This window comes from Salminus brasiliensis, chromosome 8, assembly GCF_030463535.1.
Source record: "Salminus brasiliensis chromosome 8, fSalBra1.hap2, whole genome shotgun sequence".
NCBI classification, from domain to species: Eukaryota; Metazoa; Chordata; class Actinopteri; order Characiformes; family Bryconidae; genus Salminus; species Salminus brasiliensis.
In genome coordinates, this window is record NC_132885.1 from 3052834 (window position 1) to 3078712 (window position 25879).

Here is a 25879-nt window from a genome sequence, read left to right on the forward strand (position 1 = left end):
CTATAACACAAACACAGATATTAATGATTAATTTCTGATCATTGGTCACTAAAATGATTAACTGTGCTGGACCTCGGCTCAGTGCTGTCTGAGCTCAGGACTTTTATTCTGAAATTGAAAGTCTGTGAGACTAAAGAGGAGCGAGCAGCCCCTCCCTTCTCGGTTCTCCTTATATGGAAGATGAGCTGGATTACTGGCTGATAGCTGAAGACGGGTCGAGGGGACCATGCTGGTCAGATAGGGGGAGTCTTGCTGGTTGCTGTGATCTGTGTATGATGTCTGTAGGTTACTCTGATCCTGGGTTATGAAGCCTAGAATACCGTCAGTGTAAGAATCAGGTTCTGTGAATGGATCGGTCCTTTGGATCAGACTAATTATCAGACACCCGATCCAGCTAATTTTGTTAGTATCGGATCGGTGCATCCCCAGTGAATCCTTACAACAGGCCCTGAATACGAGATCCAATCTACAGAACTATCTGAAGAACCATCACTGGTCCTTTCTGAAACCAACAGTGGTTCTCCAATGGCATCACTTATAGAACCTTTATTTTTAAGAGTGTCCTGGAGAGGAACTGTGAATACTGGCCTTTCTCCGGACCCACATAAACCCACATAATGCATATAATGAGTATCAATGCTGTCCTGCATCACTGATCTCAGTTTTTCACTTTTTGGCATAACGTGACTCTGACAGTTGTTCTTTAGATTGTATCAGGATTTCATGACCAACGGACCAATAGAAACGCTCCAAAATGACCCAGAATAAAATCTTTCTCCATTGACTTCCATTGAAAGTTAAGAAGTTTTTTCCTTCTCCTGTAAAGTTTAAAGTTTTTTAAACATTTTGTTTTGTATGATTTTGACAATATCCAGGGGCTCCTATGTGGTAATGTGTGTGTGTGTGTGTGTGTGTGTGTGTGTGTGTGTGTGTGTGTGTAACGGGTCTCACCTCTTCAGGACAGAGCTCATGGGTGCAGCTCATGAAGTGTGTGCAGAGCAGAGGGAAGCAGATGGAGTAGCGGGACTGAGAGGGCAACTCCAAGCACTGCTGGAACATCTTCTCAAAGGCCCGACTGTAGAAACTGTGGGAGCAGAGGGAACACCGAGGCATGAGAGAACACAAATTACAAGAGAGACCGAAATAAGAGAGAGAGAGAGAGAGAGGAGGAGAAAAAGATCATAAATAAATAAATAAATAGAAACAAGAAAAGACGGAGGGAAAATAAGAGCGAGTGGAAAAGAAAGTCTGAATCCATATCTAAGCAGTCTGAAACACACACCCCACCCCCCTGCGCTGCCCCACCCACCACGCCGCAGGAAAAACATCCAAACACTGCCCCAACACACTGTTGCCCCAAGCAACGGCAGAGGAGATACAGACATTTTACAGAGGAGATGGTGGGTCCTCAACGGGGCATTAAAGTAGACAGCTTTATCTGACCCGAGGGGTGGGAGGAGTGTGTGTGTGTGTGTGTGTGTGTGTTGGGGATAAGAGAGGTTTAAGCCATACCAGAAAATCGAGAGGTCTGAGGTTTCCACCAGCATTTCCACAAGAGAGTCCACCATCTTGGTGTGGAAGATGATGGTGTTCATCATCTTCCCCAGCTCCCGGTGGTCCGAGATGCCCAGGGAAGCCTTGGAGACGCTGGTGTAGGCCTGAACACAGCATACACACACACAAATAAGCAATAATAAATCTTAAATTAAATAAAATGTAATAAATATAAAGAAAATATTTTAAATAAATGTTTAGAACTGGATTAGAGCTGCTGCCCTGAGAGCAGCTGGTGATCTGCATGGGCTACATGGAGCAGGGGGCTCTGCTGGGAAGTGACGGAGAAGGTGTCTCAGTCAGTGAGGAAGGTAAGGACCAGCACCAGCGGTCAACATCGCTTTAGAGTGATGAGGGGAGAGCGAGAGCGCCATCTACCCACCCAGAGAGAGCATGGCCAATTGTGCACTCTCAGACTCCGGCTGCTGATGGCAAAGCGCCATGGCTCGGGACCAGAAAGGCGCGTTAATGGGCCAAAATTCTTCTATTCTATTTCACCAGTTCCAGTTGCTTCGACTGGACATACTGGAGTTACAAGGTTCTGTTTCGGCTGCTGCTTCTACCTATCCAACCACACTCTCACCATCACTGCCCGGCATCCGAAAAAAAAAAATCCAGTCAAAGTAAATTCATCACTCCGACAAGCATGACCCGGACACCAGGGATAACGGCCGGCTCCGTTTCCGTGTCTGAAAACCCCAGGCGGCTCGGAGGAGCGGAACCGAGGCGAAGGGGAACGCGCCGGAGGCTGGAAAACGTGCGGTTCGATGCTTTACCATATCATTAACTTCTGAGGAGGATTTCTGGGAAATATTCATGTTAACTTGATACTGCTGAATCAGACAATGGCCCAACCAACTATTTCCTCCCAAGCACATGGGATCAAGTGAAGGGAGTATGCAAAACAGACAGGACCGGGCCGGAGGACATGGGGCTTTGATGTGAGAACCACTAGCAGCGCCCGGATCAGGTTGTGGGTCCCAAAACCCCAACGCTTTTTTTCCTCTTCTTCCTCCAGACAGAGTTGAGCAAAACAGCTGTGAGAGCCCATGGACGGAGCCCAGGGAGACACTCGCACACCCTGCACACACACTCACACACTCTTTTCAAAGGAAAAGCCAGTCATTAACATTACATTTACATTTACGGCACGTAGCAGACGCTCTTCTCCAGAGAGACTTACAAAAGAGCTTCACTGTAGCTCAGAAAATAACCTCAGCTAGTTTATAAAGACTAGAATCCTGAAGATCCTCTAATCTTAGACTCTACTAAACACAAGTCAATATGGAGACCATAATACTCTACTCTTCACCCAAGTCCTCTCAGAAGAGGAGGGTCTTCAGTCTGGGTTTGAGGACAGTGAGCGTTGGACTCTGCTGTTCGGACACCCAGGGGAAGTTCGTTCCACCACTTCGGTGCAGGACAGTAAAAAGTCTGGACGCTCGTCTTCCGTGGATCTGAAAGGATGGCTGGTCGAGCCGAGCCGTACTTGAAGCTGGAAGGGCTCTTGGTGCAGATCGGCTTTTGATTGACCATCGCCATCAAGTACGAAGGAGCTGGCTGGTCCAGTCTTGGCTTTGTAGGCCAGAGTCAGGGGTTCGAGTCTAATGACCTGGGCAGCAGCTACAGGAAGCTACAGTGAAGAGAGAACGCAGCAGTGGAGGAGCTGAACATGGCTGAACTTAGGGATGTTGAAGACGACCCGACCCGTGCTGCTGAACTCTGGATCAGCTGCTGGGGTCTGATGGTGCACAGAGGGAGACCAGCCAGAAGAGAGCTGCAGTGGTCAAGTCTTGAAGTGACAAGAGACTGAACATCCGAGCACCTGGGCGACTCTCTAAAGAGGAAGGGTCGAATTCTCTGGACGTTGTACAGGAAGAATCTGCAGGACTCAACATGACCTGAGAACAATAACTGATCATCCATGACTACACCAAGGATTCGAGCTTCTGTAGATGGAGTGACCAGTGAGTTCTCAAAGGAGACGGCGTGCTACAAGACACTAGCAAAAAAAAAACTAAAGCAGACATGTCAATCACAACGATTCAATCTCAGACAGTAAAGAAATTATTAATAGAATAATAAAAAAATAAGACTCATTGGTTTCTATCAAACTACACCTCAAATACTCAAAAAGGCACTCTTACATATTAATGATTCAATAAGACTGTGATTCTTTATTAGTGTTTTATGAAGTCTCTATGTTCACTAAGATTCAATTATGATTATGAATCATATGATTCATCTCATTTCATCATGAAAACCAACATCTCATTGTTTCACTATGAATCAGAATCATTTGATTCTATTCATCTTAACCAACATCAACTCACTTGATTCACTTAATTTGACACCAATTCTTCAGAGTACAACTGAATGAATCATTATACCTCCAATCGCACAAAGATTCAGTTCGATTAGAACACATTTCACCCCTGAATTGCATTATGACTCTTCGGAAGAGCCTGGAAGAGCATCACGGATCCTCAAACCACACAATTTGACTAGACTGCAGTTCAGTCTAATGATTCAATGCAGCTTGACCATGATTCAACTCAAAAACGATTCCTTAGAAAGTGACTCACTGCATCCTAAAATCTTTATTTTCACCACAATCACCCTTTTTGGGTAATAATCAATCAAGCATAATCAAATATGTTAAAAATATACTATAACCAAATAGACATCCACTATCAGCCAAAGCATTAACACCACTGCCAGGCGAAGTACAGTGGCTCTTGTCAAGGGGTGGATCTACATATTAGGCAGCGAGTGAACAGTCAGTTCTTAAAGGTGTTGAAGCAGGACAAATAGACAAGAACCATTTCTTGTGATGTTTTAGACGACTGACTGGGTCAGAACATCTTGTGGTGGTGCTCCTGGTGCTCCTACCAGAAGTGCTTCAAGAACTTGTGGGGTGCTCCATGCTCATGGAGGTCCCACCCACCTCACAACTTCCAGGACTTTACAGGATCTGCTGCTATAGTTCGACCTGGTGCCATCAGAAGTTTTGTGGAGTCCATGTCTCAAATAGTCAGATCTGTCGTGGTGGCATGAGGGGGACCCGCTCGATATTAAGCGTGTGGTGCTAATGTTATGGCTGAAGTCGTCATTTTAACAGTCCTACATTCCGAACCGGATCGCCGCCTTCAGATCTACACACCGGTGAAATTTTCACACCTCGAATGAAAACACAGCTGAAGCCGAGGAGACGGACAGACACGCACAGGCGGGGTTTTCATCAGCCAGACCAGGCCAGGCCAGGCCCGAGCGGAGAGTCATTCGGCAGGTGCCGTCTGAGCGTGTGCCCGCGGTTACACGGAGCGGGACGGCACAATAAACACAGCGCTCGGCGCTCGGCTCCTATTTAAAGCAGGAAAAGGGAGAGTCTTAAAAACGCCAGGCTTATTTTTAGAGCTCTTTTTACAGACTGCTGCTGCTGCTGCTGCTGGTGGCTTTAATCGGCCATGGCAGCGAAAAAGCTCTGCAGCTTCGGAAACACAAGAGGAGCAGACGGAGTGAACTGAGTGAACTCTACTGATACTCACACACACTTGATCCCACACACACACACACATATATATATATATATATATCTCACAAATACACTCAAAAATACTGAACCTTGCATCTCTGAAACGTTTATTTTTTCATTTTTTATGAAGAGATTACACCCACTACAGACTATACCTTTAAACCCTAAAACAGTACAACTAATGGCTGGAGATCTGAAATCATGCCCCAAAATGACCAAAGCTTTGGTTCAGACAGTGATGGCAAGTTAAAGCAGCATTGCAAGAATTGGTATATCTTCCTCCTGGGCTCCCCCTACAGTCCAGCAGTGTGTTTTTCACTTTCAGCCACTATGGACATGCTGAAAGATCCAGAACCATCACTGGAAGGTACTAAACACATCAGACACCAAACATGTCTTGCCTATTTTGTTTTACATATTTTTTTTTACCATGCCGCCTAATGCCAGGCATGGGCTTTAAAGGGGGTATACAGCCCCCCAGCATTGAGCTGTGGAGCAGTGGAAGAACTGTGTTCTGTGGAATTAATGATGGTGGAACTCCCTCTAGTACTTTTGGGATGATTTGGGAAGAGTTGGGGATGATGAGGTGGGGTGGTGATCATCATCCAACATCCTGACCTCACTAACACTCTTGTTGCTGACTGCAATCAAATCCTCCCAGCAGTGCGCCTCCTCGTCCAAAATCTAGTAGAAAGCCTTCTCTCCTGGACAGTAGAGACAGTCACTCCAACAAAAGCAGGATCAACTCTTTCTAACACCCTTGATTTCAAAAGAAACAGTGAATAAGCAGGTGTCCCAATACTTTTGTCCATTTTGTGCACATAAACAAGACCTAAATATCCTGCTTTAAAGCACTTCCCCGCTTTCAGACTGGACCGCAGTGTGCGGAGTGATACCACACAGTGTTCTGAGGTGAAAGTAGTTCCGGTTACTTGGCGTTCAGCTCTCTGGAGACACTTATGTTCGTGCTTATCGGCGAAAGCAAAATAATTCCCACCGATCTATCCGCCAATGAATTCCAATCTGGGAGGTTTTTGAGAGATGCTGTCAGTGTCTTCAGTGTCTGTTAGCAACATTAGCCTAGCATCTCCAAAAGTCAACTAAAGAAGCACACATTCGATACCAAGCTGATTGACCGCATGTAGGGTCAGTGATCAGTCAATCAGGCTCCTCTGTTTCTTGGCTGAACTTCTCCTTTAAGAACAGCCTTTACTTCTCTACACTCGTCAGTTCAGAGGTTTAAAGAACCATCACTTGATGAAAAGGTTTTTTCCCAGACTGGTCCTGGTCTCCCATTTCCGAGAATAGCTCCTTAGCTCTTGAATAAAGCTACGGTTTCGGACATACAGGGTTTCTACATGACACCAATGACACACATACACACACATACGGGCTTTCACTCCTCATACCGGGCCCGTTAGCTCCAGGTTGCTGGATTAAGCCAGCGAGAGGCAGGAGGGCAGGCCAGGATTGCCGGGGCAGAGTTCAGGGCTCCTCTGGAAACAGAACAGGGAGGTTTATGACAGTGCTGGCAGCCCCTTCACACAGCCATGATTGCTTCCAGCGATGCTGAGGGAGACCAGTTCTCTGGAGCTCTGAAACCTGATAGACCTTGTGTAACAGATCGAACTCCAGCTGACATCCAAACTGTGTACACTGTGCACTGTGAATCAGCCCAGCAGCCTTTAAAAAAAACACTGCACTCCAAAATCGTCGTTTTTTCCAGGTGAAAGTTGTTCAACAAATAACAAATCAATAATTATATATCAATAAAATGCACAGATCACAGTGATGTTCCTGGAAGCAACACACAAATAACACCTTCTCCGCTAATTGTAGACCTGGGTAAGCCTCCTAACTCTACATTCTCCTACCTGTGCAACATAAATCAGTCCAGTACAAAGGGGTTTTAGCCCCCTAATCCCTTCACTCTACCCCCCGTCTCTCAGCAGTAAGAGAGTTTCTACAGTAGAAGCTCCAGATCTCATCAGAACAGATAAATCCAGTAAAAAGGAGAAACAAGAGCTTCTCATTCTGAAGAAAGAAAGTAGTGAGATCTTGTCGGTGAGCTAGTCTGAAGAACAGAGCTCGGTTCCTCCAGGGTTCTCCTGGACGCCCCCCAGTCCAGCCAGCACAGCGTGGAGGATGTGTTCACCTCCATCAGCAGCAGCAGCAGCAGCAGCAGCAGCAGCTCACCTGATTTACCATCATTAAGCCCTGATTTACCACCAAACCAGGTATTGATCTGAGGAGAACTCTAAATAATACTAGACTCCATGAGAGAGGAGAACTCTGGAGATGTTCTAATGATGAACACAGTGATGGAGAACCACCACCACTTTCTGTAGGAGTGTTAATATTAGTGATTATTCTAATATCAGTGATTTACTGGGATAAACACTTACCCCCACACACACATACACACACACACAAAATGACACAATGGCCATTAATACAGATGTATTAATTAAAGTATAGGAGAATCAGAATTGTGAAGTTCTCACTCTGAACAAGTGCGCTCACCTGCTCTAACAAGCCACGTAAACCCAGCAGTCCCAGCAGGGCTGAAGCAAACAGGCCAAGAGTGAACATGCACTCAGACAACAGAGCAGAGAGGGTCCGACAGCAGAGACCTTCGCAAATAACCCATTAAACAAACACCACACATGCAGCGCATCTGAGCCAGGCCTGCCAGAGTGCTGCAGACAGGAGCACTGGGGATGTATGCAAATGCGTGCTGGAATATGCGCACACACACACACACACACACGAAACACAGAGGTGTTGAGGTCTTCATGGTGACGGTACCTCCTGCTTCCCACAACACAGCAAAACTGCTTTAATTTATCCATCACCGTGAACAAGCTGTTTCTCACAATGCCACAACGTCTACTGATGCTTCTGACACTGCTCCTCCTCCTAATCATCATCATCATCATCATCATCACTCCTGCACACTGAGCAACGACCAAACGTTCAGTACCGAGCGCTGACTGGTTGACGTTGCTGCTACTGAGTTTTAACTGACAGGCACTGATGCTGCAGAATCCCGACTGCTACCGAGGTGCCGGCTGGTTGGCGTTGCTGCAAACCGAGGTGCCGGCTGGTTGGCGTTGCAGCAAACCGAGGTGCCGGCTGGATGGCGTTGCAGCAAACCGAGGTACCGGCTGGATGGCGTGGCTGCTACCTAGTGCCGCCTGGCTGGCGTTGCCGCTACCGAGTGCTGCCTAGCTGGCGTTGCCGCTACCTAGTCCTGCCTGGCTGGCGTTGCCGCTACCGAGTGGCGCCTAGCTGGCGTTGCCGCTACCTAGTCCTACCTGGCTGGCGTTGCCGCTACCTAGTCCTACCTGGCTGGCGTTGCCGCTACCTAGTCCTACCTGGCTGGCGTTGCCGCTACCGAGTGGCGCCTGGCTGGCGTTGCCGCTACCGAGTGGCGCCTGGCTGGCGTTGCCGCTACCGGGTGCTGATAGATAGGGGAGCTGATTCACTCACTGGCTGAGTAAAGCAGTTTGTGCTCACTGAGGTCATTAAGGTTTAGCGTCAGTAATATGATCAGTGTTTGAACATCACGCTCGTCTACTGTTGATGAATCACAGACTAAACCTCCACAGCCTCACATTAATTCTGGACTCTCTCATAAGCGCCATCTAGTGTTTGAATCAGTGTGGGAGCTCCCCTCGCAGCCATTTCAGCCTTACATTTGAATGAATTATGCCCAATGATCAGGACATGATATGACACCAGTTGTCGGGGTGGGTTAATTGTGGCTGATGGTGCTGTGGGGGAAGAGCTCTCCTCCAGTTTTACAGCTCTATTCATTATGACCGGGCCTAAGGGAACAGGAGCACTCTCTCAGCACGTCGCTGGAGGGCTTGCTCAGGCTCAGTTTACTGCTGTCTTTGTGTCTGTACTCACCTGCAGTCGGAACCAGTCCAGCCTCATCCCTCTGAAATCAAACACCTCGCCGTCCTCCACTGGGACAGAGAGAGACAGAGGACTGTAATTGTAATGTCAAGCATGTCCTCAAATCCCACAGCCACAGACAAAAGCCACAGAGACTGAACTGCACTAATGAGATCAATCTTAGATAAAATCATCTTAAATCAAGTCTAAATACATAATGTCTCAATTTAAAGTAAAAAATACAAATAATCAAGAAATAAGCTCCACAATAATAATCAATAATAACCATTATTATTATTATTATTATTATTATTACTATTATTATTATTATTATTACTGCTACAATTATTTGCATTATTGTTATTAATACTACTACCTCTCTCTCTCTTCCCTCTGTCTCCCCGCCTCTCTCTCTGTCCCTCTCTGCGTCTCTCTCTCTCTACATCTCCCTCTGTCCCTCTCTCCCCATCTCTCTACATCTCCCTCTGCCTCTCTCCCTCTCTCTCCCCATCTCCCTCTGCCTCTCTCTCCCTCTCTCTCCCCATCTCTCATCTCCCTCTGCCTCTCTCTCCCTCTCTCTCCCCATCTCCCTCTGCCTCTCTCTCCCTCTCTCTCCGCCTCTCTCTCCCCATCTCCCTCTGCCTCCCTCTCCCCATCTCCCTCTGCCTCCCTCTCCCCATCTCCCTCTCCCCATCTCCCTCTGCCTCCCTCTCCCCATCTCCCTCTGCCTCTCTCTCCCTCTCTCTCCCCATCTCCCTCTGCCTCTCTCTCCGCCTCTCTCTCCCCATCTCCCTCTGCCTCCCTCTCCCCATCTCCCTCTGCCTCCCTCTCCCCATCTCCCTCTGCCTCTCTCTCTACATCTCCCTCTGCCTCTCTCCCCATCTCCCTCTGCCTCTCTCTCCCTCTCTCTCCGCCTCTCTCTCCCCATCTCCCTCTGCCTCCCTCTCCCCATCTCCCTCTGCCTCCCTCTCCCCATCTCCCTCTGCCTCCCTCTCCCCATCTCCCTCTGCCTCTCTCTCTACATCTCCCTCTGCCTCTCTCCCCATCTCCCTCTGCCTCTCTCTCCCCATCTCCCTCTGCCTCTCTCTCCCCTTCTCCCTCTGCCTCTCTCTCCCCTTCTCCCTCTGCCTCTCTCTCCCCTTCTCCCTCTGCCTCTCTCTCCCCTTCTCCCTCTGTCTCTCTCTCCCCATCTCTCTACATCTCCCTCTGCCTCTCTCTCCCCATCTCTCTACATCTCCCTCTGCCTCTCTCCCAATCTCTCTACATCTCCCTCTGCCTCTCTCCCCCCATCTCTCTACATCTCCCTCTGCCTCTCTCTCCCCATCTCCCTCTGCCTCTCTCTCCCCATCTCCCTCTGCCTCTCTCTCCCCATCTCCCTCTGCCTCTCTCTCCCCATCTCCCTCTCCCTCTCTCCCCATCTCTCTACATCTCCCTCTGCCTCTCTCTCCCCATCTCCCTCTCCCTCTCTCTCCCCATCTCCCTCTGCCTCTCTCTCCCCATCTCCCTCTGCCTCTCTCTCCCCATCTCCCTCTGCCTCTCTCTCCCCATCTCCCTCTGCCTCTCTCTCCCCATCTCCCTCTGCCTCTCTCTCCCCATCTCCCTCTCCCTCTCTCTCCCCATCTCCCTCTGCCTCTCTCTCCCCATCTCCCTCTGCCTCTCTCTCCCCATCTCTCTACATCTCCCTCTGCCTCTCTCCCCATCTCTCTACATCTCCCTCTGCCTCTCTCTCCCCATCTCCCTCTCCCTCTCTCCCCATCTCTCTACATCTCCCTCTGCCTCTCTCCCCCATCTCTCTACATCTCCCTCTGCCTCTCTCCCCATCTCTCTACATCTCCCTCTGCCTCTCTCTCCCCATCTCCCTCTGCCTCTCTCCCCATCTCTCTACATCTCCCTCTGCATCTCTCCCCCATCTCTCTACATCTCCCTCTGCCTCTCTCTCCCTCTCTCCCCATCTCCTCTGCCTCTCTCTCCCCATCTCCCTCTCCCTCCCCATCTCCCTCTCCCTCTCTCTCCCCATCTCCCTCTGCCTCTCTCTCCTCATCTCCCTCTGCCTCTCTCTCCCCATCTCCCTCTGCCTCTCTCTCCCCATCTCCCTCTGCCTCTCTCTCCCCATCTCCCTCTCTCCCCATCTCTCTACATCTCCCTCTGCCTCTCTCCCCATCTCTCTACATCTCCCTCTGCCTCTCTCCCCCATCTCTCTACATCTCCCTCTGCCTCTCTCTCCCCATCTCCCTCTGCCTCTCTCTCCCCATCTCCCTCTGCCTCTCTCTCCCCATCTCCCTCTGCCTCTCTCTCCCCATCTCTCTACATCTCCCTCTGCCTCTCTCTCCCCATCTCCCTCTCCCTCTCTCTCCCCATCTCCCTCTCCCTCTCTCTCCCCATCTCCCTCTGCCTCTCTCTCCCCATCTCCCTCTGCCTCTCTCTCCCCATCTCCCTCTGCCTCTCTCTCCCCATCTCTCTACATCTCCCTCTGCCTCTCTCCCCATCTCTCTACATCTCCCTCTGCCTCTCTCTCCCCATCTCCCTCTCCCTCTCTCCCCATCTCTCTACATCTCCCTCTGCCTCTCTCCCCCATCTCTCTACATCTCCCTCTGCCTCTCTCCCCATCTCTCTACATCTCCCTCTGCCTCTCTCTCCCCATCTCCCTCTGCCTCTCTCTCCCCATCTCCCTCTGCCTCTCTCCCCATCTCTCTACATCTCCCTCTGCCTCTCTCCCCCATCTCTCTACATCTCCCTCTGCCTCTCTCTCCCTCTCTCTCCCCATCTCCCTCTGCCTCTCTCTCCCCATCTCCCTCTCCCTCTCTCTCCCCATCTCCCTCTGCCTCTCTCTCCCTACTCTGAGTGTGTGTGTGTGTGTGTGTGTGTGTGTGTGTACGGCCCTGCTAAAGGTAATGATGGGAGAAGAACGCACGTTTAATAACTGAAAGCAGGAGGAACCCTGAAGTACCTTGTTTGACACTGAGAGAGGTCATCGTGTTCACAAAGGAAGACATGATGATGGATTCATCCTCCGGACAGACGGACAGGTTCTGAAAGCCAAACACATCCACAGTTACACAGCTACAAACACACAGCTATAACGAACAGTCACTGACCAGACGGAGACGCCGAGCAGGACCGACGGCAGGACAGAAAAAGTAACACTTGGTCTCCACCTGGTGGTCAGGCATGTCATCTGTCCTGAGCGTTCAGCCATGAGATCAGATGAGTCTCAAAGGAAGACTAAAAAAACTAACCATGACTTCCACTACATGTCCAAATGTTTGTGGACACCCCTTTTAATGAATGCATTCCGCTATTTTAGGTTGCATTGCTGACACAGATGTGCAAATGCACACACTGACACAGCTTGTTTAGTTCCTGTAGAGAAGTCCTGCCAATAGAATAGGACTCCTCTCTGGAGCAGATAAACTACATGAACCTATTGGCACCATGCTGCCTAATGCCAGGCGTGGGTTATAGGGGGAGTATAAAGCCCCCCAGCAGCATTGAGCTGTGGAGCAGTGGAAAAGCTGTGTTCTCTGAAATTAATGATGGATGGTGGAGCTCCATCCAGTACTTTTGGGATGAGCTGGGAATGATGAGGTGGGGTGTTGATAACTATCTAATTGCAGAATGCAATCCAATCCTCACAGCAATGGTCTTAGCAATCTAGTAGAAGGTCGAGACAGTTACTCCAACTAAAGCAGGATCAGCTGTTTTTTTGTAATACCCTTGATATCAGAAGAAACACTGAATCAGCAGGTGTCCCAATACTTTTGCCCATGTATATGTGCATTTTGTAGATGGCAACCTCTCGGAATCTCTCCATTATAAAAGACAGGCGGGTCCGTGTGCTGTGTATTAGACCTGAAGCTCACCTGTACGAGTTCATTGAGCACGACGGCGTCAAAGCCAGACAGGTACTGGACGTAGTATCTCTGCATGACTGGACCGTACTTCCGCACGTGAGCCCTCAGCTCCTCCATGTAGAAGATTAGCTCTGCAATGTGCCTGAAACAGACAGAGTCACATGGTCACATCAACACTGCAATTCCAGACTAAAGTCTGTGTTCATTTATGAATATTCATTACTATTTTATTCATTTTATGTGATTTTATGATTCTGTAAGACTAAAGGGTTCACGTACATAATCATCATTTAATCTCAGCAAGAGTCTTTACAGTAGAAGCTCCAGATCTCCTCAGAACAGATAAAGCAGCTGAACATGAATCCAGTAAAAAGGAGAAACAAGAGCTTCTCATTCTGAAGAAAGAAAGTAGTGAGATCTTGTCAGTGAGCTAGTCTGAAGAACAGAGCTCGGTTCCTCCAGGGTTCTCCTGGACGCCCCCCAGTCCAGCCAGCACAGCGTGGAGGATGTGTTCACCTCCATCAGCAGCAGCAGCAGCAGCAGCAGCAGCAGCAGCAGCTCACCTGATTTACCATCATTAAGCCCTGATTTACCACCAAACCAGGTGCTGATCTGAGGAGAACTCTAAATAATACTAGACTCCATGAGAGAGGAGAACTTTGGAGATGTTCTAATGATGAACACAGTGATGGAGAACCTCCACCTCTACTTTCTGTAGGAGTGTTATTATTAGTGTTTATTCTAATATCAGTGATTTTAGTAGCTCTTCAGTATAAATTCACAGGGGACTAAAACTTTTGCACAGCTCTGTATGTATTTAAAACGTATAATGGGTGTGTGTGTGTGTGGCTTGTTTACTTGTCGATGAAGTCGTCTGTGCTTTTCTTCTGGATGTTGTCGGCGTGTCTGAGCAGCCAGATAATCTCGTCACGAGCGAACGACAGAGCCATGAACACAAACAGAGCCTGAAAAACAGCAGAGTGTCTCTCAGCTGCAGGAATTTGAGATCACGCCTGAGAGTCACAGAGGGTAAGAGTCAAGAGGTCAGCGCGCAATACCTTCGGGCCCAGTAAGCCGGGCTGGTCGGCCAGAACGGTGGCCAGTTCCTTCAGGGCAGAACGCAGGAACTTGCGCCTCTCTCTGTGCATCGAGCCTCTGGACAGATCGAGTAAGATATAGTGAGAACAGCAAAGCAGAACAACAGGCAACAGCACACAGCTCTCTCATCTACCTCCTTCGCATACAGTTAGCACGATGCTAACTGGTGGGCTATAACCTTATACTACTTGCTAGCTACATAAGCTGTTCAAGGATCTCAAACACTTCCCCCGTTTCGTTTGGCTGGTCATTTTTTCAACTGTTAATATAAAACCTATAAAATATACCTAAACGTTTATACCTATAAATATATACCCAAACCTAACTAAATGTAAACCTACATGTTTATATCTATCAATTTTAACCCATACATGTATACCAATAAATGTGTACGTTCTCGCTTATACCTATGAATTCATACCCATACGCTTATACCTATAAATGTATACACAAAATTTACACCTATGAATGTAAACCTTCCCACTTAGACCTATAAACTTATACCTAGACATTTATACCTATAAATATAAACTTTCATTTTATAGCTATAAATGTATACACATAAATTTACACCTAAATGTAAACCTACACGTTTATACCTATAGATTTTGTACCCATATGTTTATACCTATAAATGTACACCTACACACTTATACCTATAAATTCTAAGCCATACAGTTACACCTTTACATTCATACCTATCAATTTCAACCCATACATCAATACCAATTAATGTATACACAAACATTTAAACCTATAAATGTAAACCTTTACGCTTACCTATAAATTATAATTTATATATATATTTATTTATATAAATGTATGCTTAAAATATAAACCTTAATTTTACAGATATAAATTCATACACATACATGAATACCTATAGATTTATACCTAAATGTATACCTTCAAGTTTCTACCTACAAATTTTAACCCATACATCTATACCTATCAATGTATACCTTTCTGTTTATACACAATGAATATATACCCATAATTTATAGGTATAAGCATTGAACCCATAGGTTTATACCTATAAATGTATACTTTCCGACGTATAGCTGTACATTTTAGCCTTTATGTCTATGCCTATAAATGTATAACTACACACTTATACGTTTATACTTCTCAATTTTGACCTATACATGTTTATAACTATACATTTTAACCTATATGTCTATATCTGTAAATGTATGTCTACATGTTTATACCTATAAATACATACCCATACATGTATATCTATAAATCTTTCAATTGTTACTATAAAACTATAGGCTTTTGCTGAGTTCTGAGTTTTAGAGCTGGATCAGGCGTGAACTTACGCGTGCGAAAGTGCAGATTCTTTGCATTCGCGGATGTCGTTGACACGCTTATTATACCTGCAATAGACCAACAGGTTGGACAGAAGAGAAAAACACAAAAACATCAAAATCTCAGAACCTTCCACTCTTAAACTGGTTCAAGTTGAGGAGTTAAAGCCGCCATCTTTTTACAGCACAGGTGATCATATTCAGCAGCTGTGCGAGTGGCCCACCCGCGAATGTTGACGAACAGGTCCTCAGCAGCTTTGTGGATGTGGAAGACCTCGTCCCTGAAGAGGCAGAGACATGAGCTGCTCTGAAGAGCCAACTTCCACAGGCTGAGAGCGGCAGGATCGCTGTTCAGAGCTGCGTGGCACAGGATGAACCCGACTACAGACACAAACACACAGAGAGGCAGACAGGCATGGAAACATGAGAAACAGAGGGAAAAGATCCTACCTTCATTATCTAGCACACATTTATACCATATCATTTACACCTAGAAATGGAAACCAATACGCCTTATATCTATAAATGTATACCTTTGCGCTTACACCTTTAAATATATACCCATACGCTTATACCTATAAATGTTTACACAAACATTTATACCTATAAATGTAAACCTTCATGTTTATAGCTATACATTTATACACATACATCAACACATAAATATAAACTATCAAGCTTACACCTATAAATGTACACCTATACTTTTATACCTACACATTTATAACTAGAAATGTAAACCTTTATTTTATAGTTATAGATTTATAGTCATACATGTATAACTAAATTTACACCTAAATGTAAACCTACATGTTTATACCTATAGATTTTGTACCCATATATTTATACTTATAAACGTACATCAACGCGCTTACACCTAAAAATTAAAACCTACACGTTTATACCTATAAATATATACCCATACATGTATACCTATAAATGTACAGCTAAATGTTAACCTTCAAACCTCTACCTATAAATGTTAACTCATACATGTATACCAATAAATGTATACTTTCCCATTTATATAGACAAATACGTATGTCTATAACTATGAATTTATACCCACGTTCATACCTATAAATGTATACCTACCTTCTTATACCTATAAATTTTAACCTATACATTCATACCTACATGTTTATACCTATCAATATATACCCATACATGTATACCTAAAAATGTACACCTGAATGTAAACATTCATAATTCTACCTATACATTTTAACCCATAAATATATATATATATATATTTTATATATAATATATATTTATACATTTACATTTAAGGTATTTAGCAGATTCTCTTATCCAGAGCAACTCACAAAAGTGCTTTGCTATTTACTTAAGAATAACCTCAGCTAGTTTGAATACCTATAAATATAAATACCTATAAATATATAATATAAATATATAAACACATCTACAAATATATACCCATACATGAATACCTATAAATGTACACCAAAATGTAAACATTCATAATTCTACCTATACATTTTAACCCAGAAATCTATCATCTATAACCAATAAGCCTATACCTATAAATGTATACCTTCCTGACCCATACGTTTAGAGCGTCACACTTACACACAATCCACTTCTCCATGGTGTCCAAAGACAGGTATTCACAGGGCATCTGGAAAACAGCAAAAACACCCCATTAATAACATCATAAGGCAGATTTGTAAGACTCATCAGATAAATTTGTAGGAGGCACAACTTCTAAACCCTAATCTCAGGGGCCCTCCAGGGGCCCCAACAACACAAAAACACCCGTCATTTAAAGTGCTTATGAACATGCTTCAAGTATACACACCGTGTCAGACTGCGCTGGGTTCAGCATGGTGCTGGGAGCGCTGATCAGACTCAGCAGCTGAGCGTTCCTCCACTGGTCAGCAGACAGGTTGCGGCGGGGATAGACCATCTGCAGAGAGATCAGCGCGTCCGAAAGGGACTACACCACCACACGAGGGGACACGCCGTCGATTAGCAAACACAATCGTACAGTTTTAATAATCCAGAAAAATAGAAAACTGTATTTTAATCATTTTACTGATCGTGCTCTATTTTCTCTTCAGCTGCAGCACGAGCCAGGACAACACATGCGCTCCAAAAAGCATACTACAGTAATGCTGGGAATAATTTCTAATATACTTAAAATTTCTGTTGTTTTTCTGGCTGCAGTAAAAAAATAAAAACAATACATAGGTTATAAAAAATCAACGATTTAATTCCAGGAGATATTTCAGTGTTTTCTGGACTTTTTAATGTTATTATATTTATTTTTATTTAAAATATTACTAAAAATGACATTGACATTATGATATATTTCCATTCCTACTGTAGGTCATTTTACTTTACAGATAACACATGCATGCAAACCAAAAGGTGAGACGGAGGTTTGCTCAAGAATTGATAAGGAAAAGCTGAGACCAGGGTAAGTACATGTCCTCGCTGTACTGCGGTCAGGGGTACGAGTGTCCTACACTATAGTCAATAGCAACTGTACTCAAAGCTAAATGTTCTGCATAGCTTATCTGATAAGTGTCTGACACTCTGCTCAGTGCTAAACCCAAAGATAAGCTGTCAGCATGCGAATGTAAATAGTCTGTAAAGCTATTGCATTTAATGGTAATTTAATTATTATCATATTGAGTGTGAATATGATCTACTGTACTGCAAAAATGGGTGCACTGTAAAAAGCAGGATATATAATAACTGTAACAGTCGTAAAAAGTCAGGTGCTATAGACATGGACTCCTTTTCACCTTTCCATGGGGCACAAACTCCTCCATCATCTTTTTCAGAGGGTTCTCATAGTCCACTATCATCTGTCCAAGCCTGGGGTATTCTCGGTCACTGCAGGAGGAAAGATTGAAAATAAAATATTGATCCTTAAGCTTTTTTTATGTCAATGTAGCCAACTAAACTTTTAATGATTAATGGAGGCATAACAGATCTGCCCTTCTTACAATCATCTGGATTTCTTTGGGAATGTAAACGGCGTGCGAGCTGATCCAGACTCTTCTAGATTAGTAATTAACGAAGTGTCTTATTTAATAAAGCAGCTTTTCCGTATCTTCGTTCAGAAATCAGGGGCATTGGGAAGGTAGGCTGTGCTGTATGATCATGACCTCTAGAGGGCGTTAACTCTGCTCTCCTTAAGGACGGCCAGTATTCCCAGTTCCCATTCAGCACCTGGTTTATCTAATCTTCAGTATCTTCATTCATACAGTGTCTGGAGTTCACAGAGAAGATCAGCACCGAAGCTTGTGTCCTTCTAACCAACATATCAATACTACCATCAATTAACACACACAGTAATGTGTGTGTGTGTGTGTGTGTGTGTGTAGTGTACAATATAATGTTTTGCACTTATTAGCAGTTTGATCTCTTTATGTGGATCACTTTCTTAGAATTTAGTTGTAAATGGAATAAATAAAATATGGACAATAATAGATATAAGATATATAATAATATAATAATAAATAATAGTAAAATAAAATAAAATAAAATAAATATTATTCTAAATGGATGTTAACATGTGGCCAAGCTTTTATAGTAAACAGGGATTAAAAGAGAAAATAAAAATATTATTTAAGAAACTTAGTATATAATAGTATATAATAATAAACAGAGAGAGAGAAAAAAAACTGAAATAGGAATGAATAAAATACCATACGCCAAAATAACAAATAAAACCAGGATTAAAAGATAAAAAGTAAATAAAAAATGTTTTTTTTTTAGTTAAGAAAAAAGTAAGATTAAGAAATTAAATACAAATAACATTTTGGAGAGTTTTGTTATTCAACCCTATTGATCCGATTAAAAGCTGAAACTGATGTTTTAGGCTGCTGTGTAGGCCAGGCTTCCTTTAAAAAAGAGATCATTGTGTCTCAACAGGACCGACCTGGTCAAATAAAGGGTAAATAAAATAAATAAATAAATCATGAATCCCTAAATTTGGTGATCTAATCTCAATCTAATTACAATTGCAATCTAATGCACTGACACCGCTGGATGCACAGTCATGCAGACGTCGCACAATCTCTGTAATCGTAGAAAACTCTCGGGTGATACCTCGCCCCATGCGTCATCTCATGTGCATAGTTGTAGAGGCCGATGATGGCTTTGCGCTCCTCGATCCGAGACAGCAGCATCATCAGTGTAGTGTAGGTCACAACCAAGTCAAGGTAGTTCTTAGTGAGGTCAAAATTTACAGTCTGGGGGGGAAACAAACAAACAAACAAACAAACAAACAAAAAACAAAACAACATCATATAAGTTCTTAATCTACGGTCATCATTACTAAGGCTAGCCAATCAAAACTGACTTTCAGAAGCTCTAATTTACATAATCCTGCCCACACTGATTAATTACATTTGTTTTTATTGTTTACTCATTGTTTTAATGCAGTCAGTACTGTGCCCTCGATGTGTGCGACTGCAGCCCTTCACAACTAGTGGTTGAAAAAGGAACTGCAGCGTCCTGTGGCCGAGGAACGCCCACCAGGGTCAGGGATGAGACCAGGAGCGGTTGAACATGAGCGCCATCCAGGTTATACACTGCACATAGGGCCTAGACGGGACCCGTGTGAGATTAGGGTGGGCTAGGGATGCACCGATACCACTTTTTCCTTTTTGATACCAGATTTTTAGGTATCTACCGATACAGAGTATTGATACCGATACCAACTCTAACTTAAATACTCGATATATGGCTATAAATCCTGATACTACTAAAAAACAAACAGGTACTGGTTGAGGAACTGCACATTTGAAAAGTTTCAGAGCTGTGAAACAATAAAAATCGCCAGTAGGAAGCAAAATCTGGTTAAGATCGACTAAACAACTTTTTATTTGGTGTTTAAAATTCACATTTTATTACATGCAAATGTCTCTAGTAAAAAGATAATAAACGTCAGTGGCTTTAAAACAAGCTGCTTAAACTCTTAAAACTTCTGGTTTTAGAACCAAAAAAAATAAAATAAAAAAAAAATCACATGGAAGAAAAAGTGGTAAAAGTTCCATTAAATTTCTGTTTAATGGTAATAACTATGTAAGACTGGCTGTTTACTGGTTGTTTAAACATTTAATGGCATAAAGTATGCAAACCACAAAAAAATTCTATATATAAAAAATGTAATAAAAATTTAAATAAAAAAAGGGTGGCGTCAGTAAGCTTTATGGTATCGGTGCTCTATATTGCCGATACCGATATCGTGTGTAAGTGCCAGTATCAGTGATGATATCAGTATTGGTATCGGTGTAACACTAGCTGTAACGCTGTGGATGGGCCAACTGGGTCCCAGTAATATCACACAAACAAACCTACTCAGCCCACCTGGAACCCACCCAGCCCACTCTCCACCCATGTGCAGGTTGGCAGGGCAGTAAAGGCTTTCAGCTCTTAAATTCCATAACATCCATGATTGTGAGTTTATGACCGAGGAGCCTCGAGAAGAGCTGCTGTGATCCTTAACTTACGAATATGATCTGATCGGCTCTCGGGACGCTGACACACAGTCCATCGATTTTTTCCTCTGTTTCAATTTCGAAGACTACCGAATACTGCCCCAGCGCTCAGCTGTGTTTCACCTGTGTTTTCATCTAGGTGGTCTTTAGCAAAGACCCCTCCTTACAGTGGGCTTGAATATCTCAAAAACCATGTTTCGTCCAATAGCCATTTATTTGGATAAAGGTGGATAAAGGTGCACGTATTTGTCACTGTACAGTGAAATGTGTCCTCCGCATTTAACCCATCTGGTAGTGAACACACACTCACACACACACACATGTGTTAGGGGCAGTGAGTACACACACACACACCCAGAGCAGTGGGCAGCCAACTCCAGCGCCCGGGGAGCAGAGAGGGTAAAGGGCCCAACGGTGGCAGCTTGCCGAGCCCGGGAATCGAACCCACAACCCTGTTATCGATATCCCCGCGCTCCAACCGCTGAGCCACCACTGCCCCTATTTGTATTCAGATCATAATGAGTGTTTTTCATGGTTCTGCTGTGACGTCATTTAGTAACGAGCACAGCGACGCTACACTCCGTACCAGTACTGAAATCCAAATTCTGGTGCTGCCACAACCCCACAACCCTGTGGTGCACAACTTACAATGTCGAAGAAAACTTGGCACGCGTCAATAGTGTTTAGCAGTTCACAAACATGGTCCTGGAAAAGAGAGAGAGAGAGAGAGAGAGAGAGAGAGAGAGAGAGAGAGTGCGAGAGAGAGAGAGAGAGAGAGAGAGAGAGTGCGAGTGAGTGAGTGTCAGACTGATACAACAATACATGCTCAAAGGCCCAGATATCATGCCCATGTGGGGTCTGTATAGGGAGCCCAACTGGGAACCAGAATGTTTTGGCCACGGGTTCCACACTGGCCCCACAGATGAACGCCCACCAGGGTCAGTGATGAGGACCAGGGGCGGTTAAACATGGGCTCCATCCAGGTTGAGATCAAGGTGGGCTGTAAAGATAGAGGCCCAGTAAGTGGGTCCCAGTAATATCACATGCCCACCTGGAACCCACCTGGAACCCACGTTCCACCCAGGTCAGCCCCACATGGGCAGGTTGGCTGGGCAGGACAGGTTTTCGGCTCTTACCTTAAATTCCATAACATCCACGAAAGTGAAGTAATATAAAGCTAGATTCTTTAGTATCTCAGACTTTTCCTTCTGGAGCTGTGCAAGCTGTTGCTGTAATAATAAAAGAGAGAGAGATTAGAACACACACACACACACACACACACACTGAAGCCCCACAGCACCGCTATTTCACTGAGAGACTCGTCAGCAGGGTTCTAAGTGTCTAGACTGAAGTAGAATTCAGAAATGACTGAATTATCCAAGTCCTAAAGCACAGGTCTGATTCAGCTGACCGGAGACTGGACAGAGGCCTTGTTGGAATCATCTGGATTTCTGAATGGAAGATTATTACAATGTGGTCATAATAACAAATTAGACAATCATACTTTACATACGTATCACATATAACGCCATTTATTTAGTGAGCAAATGGCTAAAAATAAATAATAAAAAAAAATAAGAGTATGAGACATAATTCTGTGCCATTCATTTTTTTAAACCATAAAAAATAATAAACACTTAAGAATGAAATGTAATAATAAATCAGTACAGAAAAGATTCCGTTCTGATGTCCCAGAATGTATGTTATTAATTAAAATTGCTAATATAGTTATGATTCTGTAGTCTGTGGTGTGTTTGCACTAGACAGGGATACTTCTTAGTGGACAATGAAGCACTTTTGTGGGCCGCTCTGGATTAGCTGCTAATAAAGCTCTGGATATCAAAGCTCTGGATAGCTGCTAATAAAGCTCTGGATATCAAAGCTCTGGATAGCTGCTAATAAAGCTCTGGTCTCAAATGTAAATAATGTGTTTTTATAATATTAGTTTACTGTGCTAAATATGAGTGTGTGTTTGGGTAGCAGTCTTTAAGAATCTGCCACTAGCGATGCATTTTGTCAAAGTATAAATATTGTGTATTTTGTTTTACTCTTATTTTATTTACTTATTATTATCCTATATATTTTTATATTTGTTTTCTTATTATTTTAGTATTATTTCTTATTATCTTACTTTTAATAGTATTGTCATTATACTATTATTATTATTATCATTTAGTTAATTTAGCTTCCATTTACTTTCCCAATCTTACTTTTTCTTAAATAATAAAAAAAAAAATTACTTTATTTTTTAATTCTTGTTTTATTTGTTGTTTTGGCTTTTGGTATTTTATTCATTTCTATTTTGGGTTTATTTATTTTTTTATTTTTCTCTCTCTCGCTAATTATTCTTACTTTAAAGTTTCTTAAATATTATTTTTATTTTCTCTTTAAATCCTTGTTTACTATAAAAGCTTGGCCACAAATGGTTAAAATCCATTTAGTATAATATTAATTCTATTTTATTTTACTATTATTATTCTATTTACTATTATAATTAGAATTATTTACTATTATAATTATATTTTATTATACTATTATGACACACATTACTGTGTGTGTTAATTGATGGTAGTATTGATATGTTGGTTAGAAGGACACAAGCTTCTGTGCTGATCTTCTCTGTGAACCGTATGAATGAAGATACTGAAGATTAGATAAACCAGGTGCTGGATGGGAACTGGGAATACTGGCTGTCCTTAAGGAGAGCAGAGTTAACGCCCTCTAGAGGTCATGATCATACAGCACAGCCTACCTTCCCAATGCCCCTGATTTCTGAACGAAGATACGGAAAAGCTGCTTTATTAAATAAGACACTTCGTTAATTACTAATCTAGAAGAGTCTGGATCAGCTCGCACGCCGTTTACATTCCCAAAGAAATCCAGATGATTGTAAAAAGGGCAGATCTGCAGCGGCACCACCTGACGGGCGGCATTCCTGCATTCCAGCCCCATGAGCTCAGAGCGACGCTAAAGACTAGAGTCCTAATGATGACTGTTGAAGATCAAGCCTGATGGTAGGGATCCATTCTGATGGATGTCAGAGAAAAGGGAAGCTGTTCATGGTGTGAGGCTCCGCTTCTTCAGTCGGGACATGCCAAATCTTGTGCTAGCGACTGAACCCTGCATCGAGTCTCAACACGCAGGGCTGTCCCTCCGCAGTAAAGCCCAGCTGTAACATACTAGTGACTTCAGAGCAAGTCTGCATTGCAAAACAGCTCCCAGCTCGAGGCAAAAACATGCTGGAGGAACCACACACACGCACACACACACACACACACACACACACACACACACACACACAGTCCCAAGGTTTGGACACACCTGGTTGAATGTGTGCTGATCAAGAGGACACTGGGACACACGGGTATCCACTGTAGTTAGGGAGGTTTGGAGTAGGCCTAAGCTGTAGGTTGATCTGAAGGGAGGTGATCTGGTCATGTTGGCTATTGAGGCTATTTTGTGGTCTTGTGCTAACACTGCCACAGTCCTACAAGTTAGGCCCACTGGAAACTCCCCAGAACATGACATGATATGCTAACTACAGTGGATACCAGTGTGTTCCCAGTGCCTCCTTATAAAACAAATAAATACATAAATAAATAAATAAATAATTAATTAAAAAAATAATAATAAATTAAAAATATATATATATGGCCACCCTTGCATTTGGATCAAATGTTTTTTTTAAGATTACTAGAACACATTTAATCAGTGTGTCCAAACTTTTGACTGGGAAAAAAATAAAAATAAATATATAAAATGCTTCGTGCTATAGAATTAATCAGTCTCCAAATTGAATTTAATTTAATTTAATAAAAAAAAAGTAAATAAAAATTTTAATTATTTTTTTTAATAAAAAATAAAAAACTACATTTAAAAATGACAACAAAAAAAAAATTAGTGTAAAAAAGATGACAAATTAAAAACTTTGCAAGGCAAATATGCTCTGGAGTCAAGTTAGTAATAAAACCCTGATGTTGATCAGGATTATCAATTATTATTAAGCATGTTTTAAACTGGCAGCATTAATGATGTGCTGGACATCACTGTGCAGAATCGGAGACATCAGAGACGTTCTAAGAAAACACCAAACTAAGACATTAAATAAGTTATGGTCAAACACCTGCCACTGGCCATAACCAGCTAATCCCATTAGCTCTAAACACATCCCCTAAACACCATTCTCCCATTCCTTCACTACCCACTCCATTAAAATGCCCCATGAACCCCATTACACCACCGAGAAAACAGCAAGGATGAAGATCTAGAAGACCCAGATCACCCGGTAGAAGACTCGCGTCAGTTACGGCTACGGGTAGAACTACAGTTTTCTGCATAATTAAACAGCTGAGACGTAAACAAGGTCAGAACTGTTCTTGGCGGTGGTGAGCAGAACCAGACGTCTGGAGTGTGTAGAGCCTCTGAAAGCTCCCTCACAGACAGCGAGTTACACCATATGGTGATGAACACGCAGCCTGAAGGCTTAGGGTGTTTTCCCACCTGCACCCCTGGTGCGATTCGGGTAACATACAGGATAACAACCACAACAACCCTCCACAGAAGACCCTCCACTAAAGGGTCTCTGTGAGGTGGTCTTGGCCGAAAAATTCATGGCGGAGGGACACATGCAGCAACTCTGACACTAAATAGTTTTTACATTATTGTACCATATTTAACATTTTATAAATATATATATAATTTATTTAATAACATTACATAAATATATATGCATTATATAATCATATATTATATAAATACATATATAACATATATGTATATATGTATGTATGTATGTGTGTGTACATATTTATATACATGTTAATAATGTTAATACATATAATGTTAATGATAGATGTGTATATTTGTATGAATATATATATATATATATGTTAATGATAGATGTGTATATTTGTGTATATATATATATGTTAATAATGTTAATATATAATGTTAATGATATATGTGTATATTTGTGTATATATATATATGTTAATAATGTTAATAATAGATGTGTATGTATATATGTTAATAATGTTAATATATAATGTTAATGATAGATGTGCATATTTGTGTATATATATATATATATATATATATATATATATATATATATATATATATTTGTGTTAATAATGTTAATATATAATGTTA

General features: G+C 43.1%; 1 protein-coding gene across 4 annotated transcripts in view; it reads right to left on the minus strand.

Annotated features, from left to right (window-relative positions):
• nckap1 (NCK-associated protein 1) overlaps positions 1-25879 on the minus strand; it is an 82356-nt gene that overhangs the window by 29209 nt on the left and 27268 nt on the right. For 2 of the 4 annotated variants that reach the window (XM_072685397.1, XM_072685395.1), the window contains 15 exons: positions 21865-21951; positions 21377-21433; positions 19335-19477; positions 18023-18113; positions 17071-17208; positions 16842-16890; positions 15476-15632; positions 15264-15320; positions 13902-13998; positions 13702-13808; positions 12853-12985; positions 11940-12021; positions 9005-9063; positions 1513-1658; positions 952-1084 (listed from right to left, as the gene is read on the minus strand). In XM_072685397.1, coding sequence (XP_072541498.1) covers positions 952-1084; positions 1513-1658; positions 9005-9063; positions 11940-12021; positions 12853-12985; positions 13702-13808; positions 13902-13998; positions 15264-15320; positions 15476-15632; positions 16842-16890; positions 17071-17208; positions 18023-18113; positions 19335-19477; positions 21377-21433; positions 21865-21951 — 1536 coding nt within the window. Of the gene's footprint in view, positions 1-951; positions 1085-1512; positions 1659-9004; positions 9064-11939; positions 12022-12852; positions 12986-13701; positions 13809-13901; positions 13999-15263; positions 15321-15475; positions 15633-16841; positions 16891-17070; positions 17209-18022; positions 18114-19334; positions 19478-21376; positions 21434-21864; positions 21958-25879 lie in introns of all 4 variants that reach the window. The other 2 variants (XM_072685396.1, XM_072685394.1) reach the window with 1 other exon arrangement.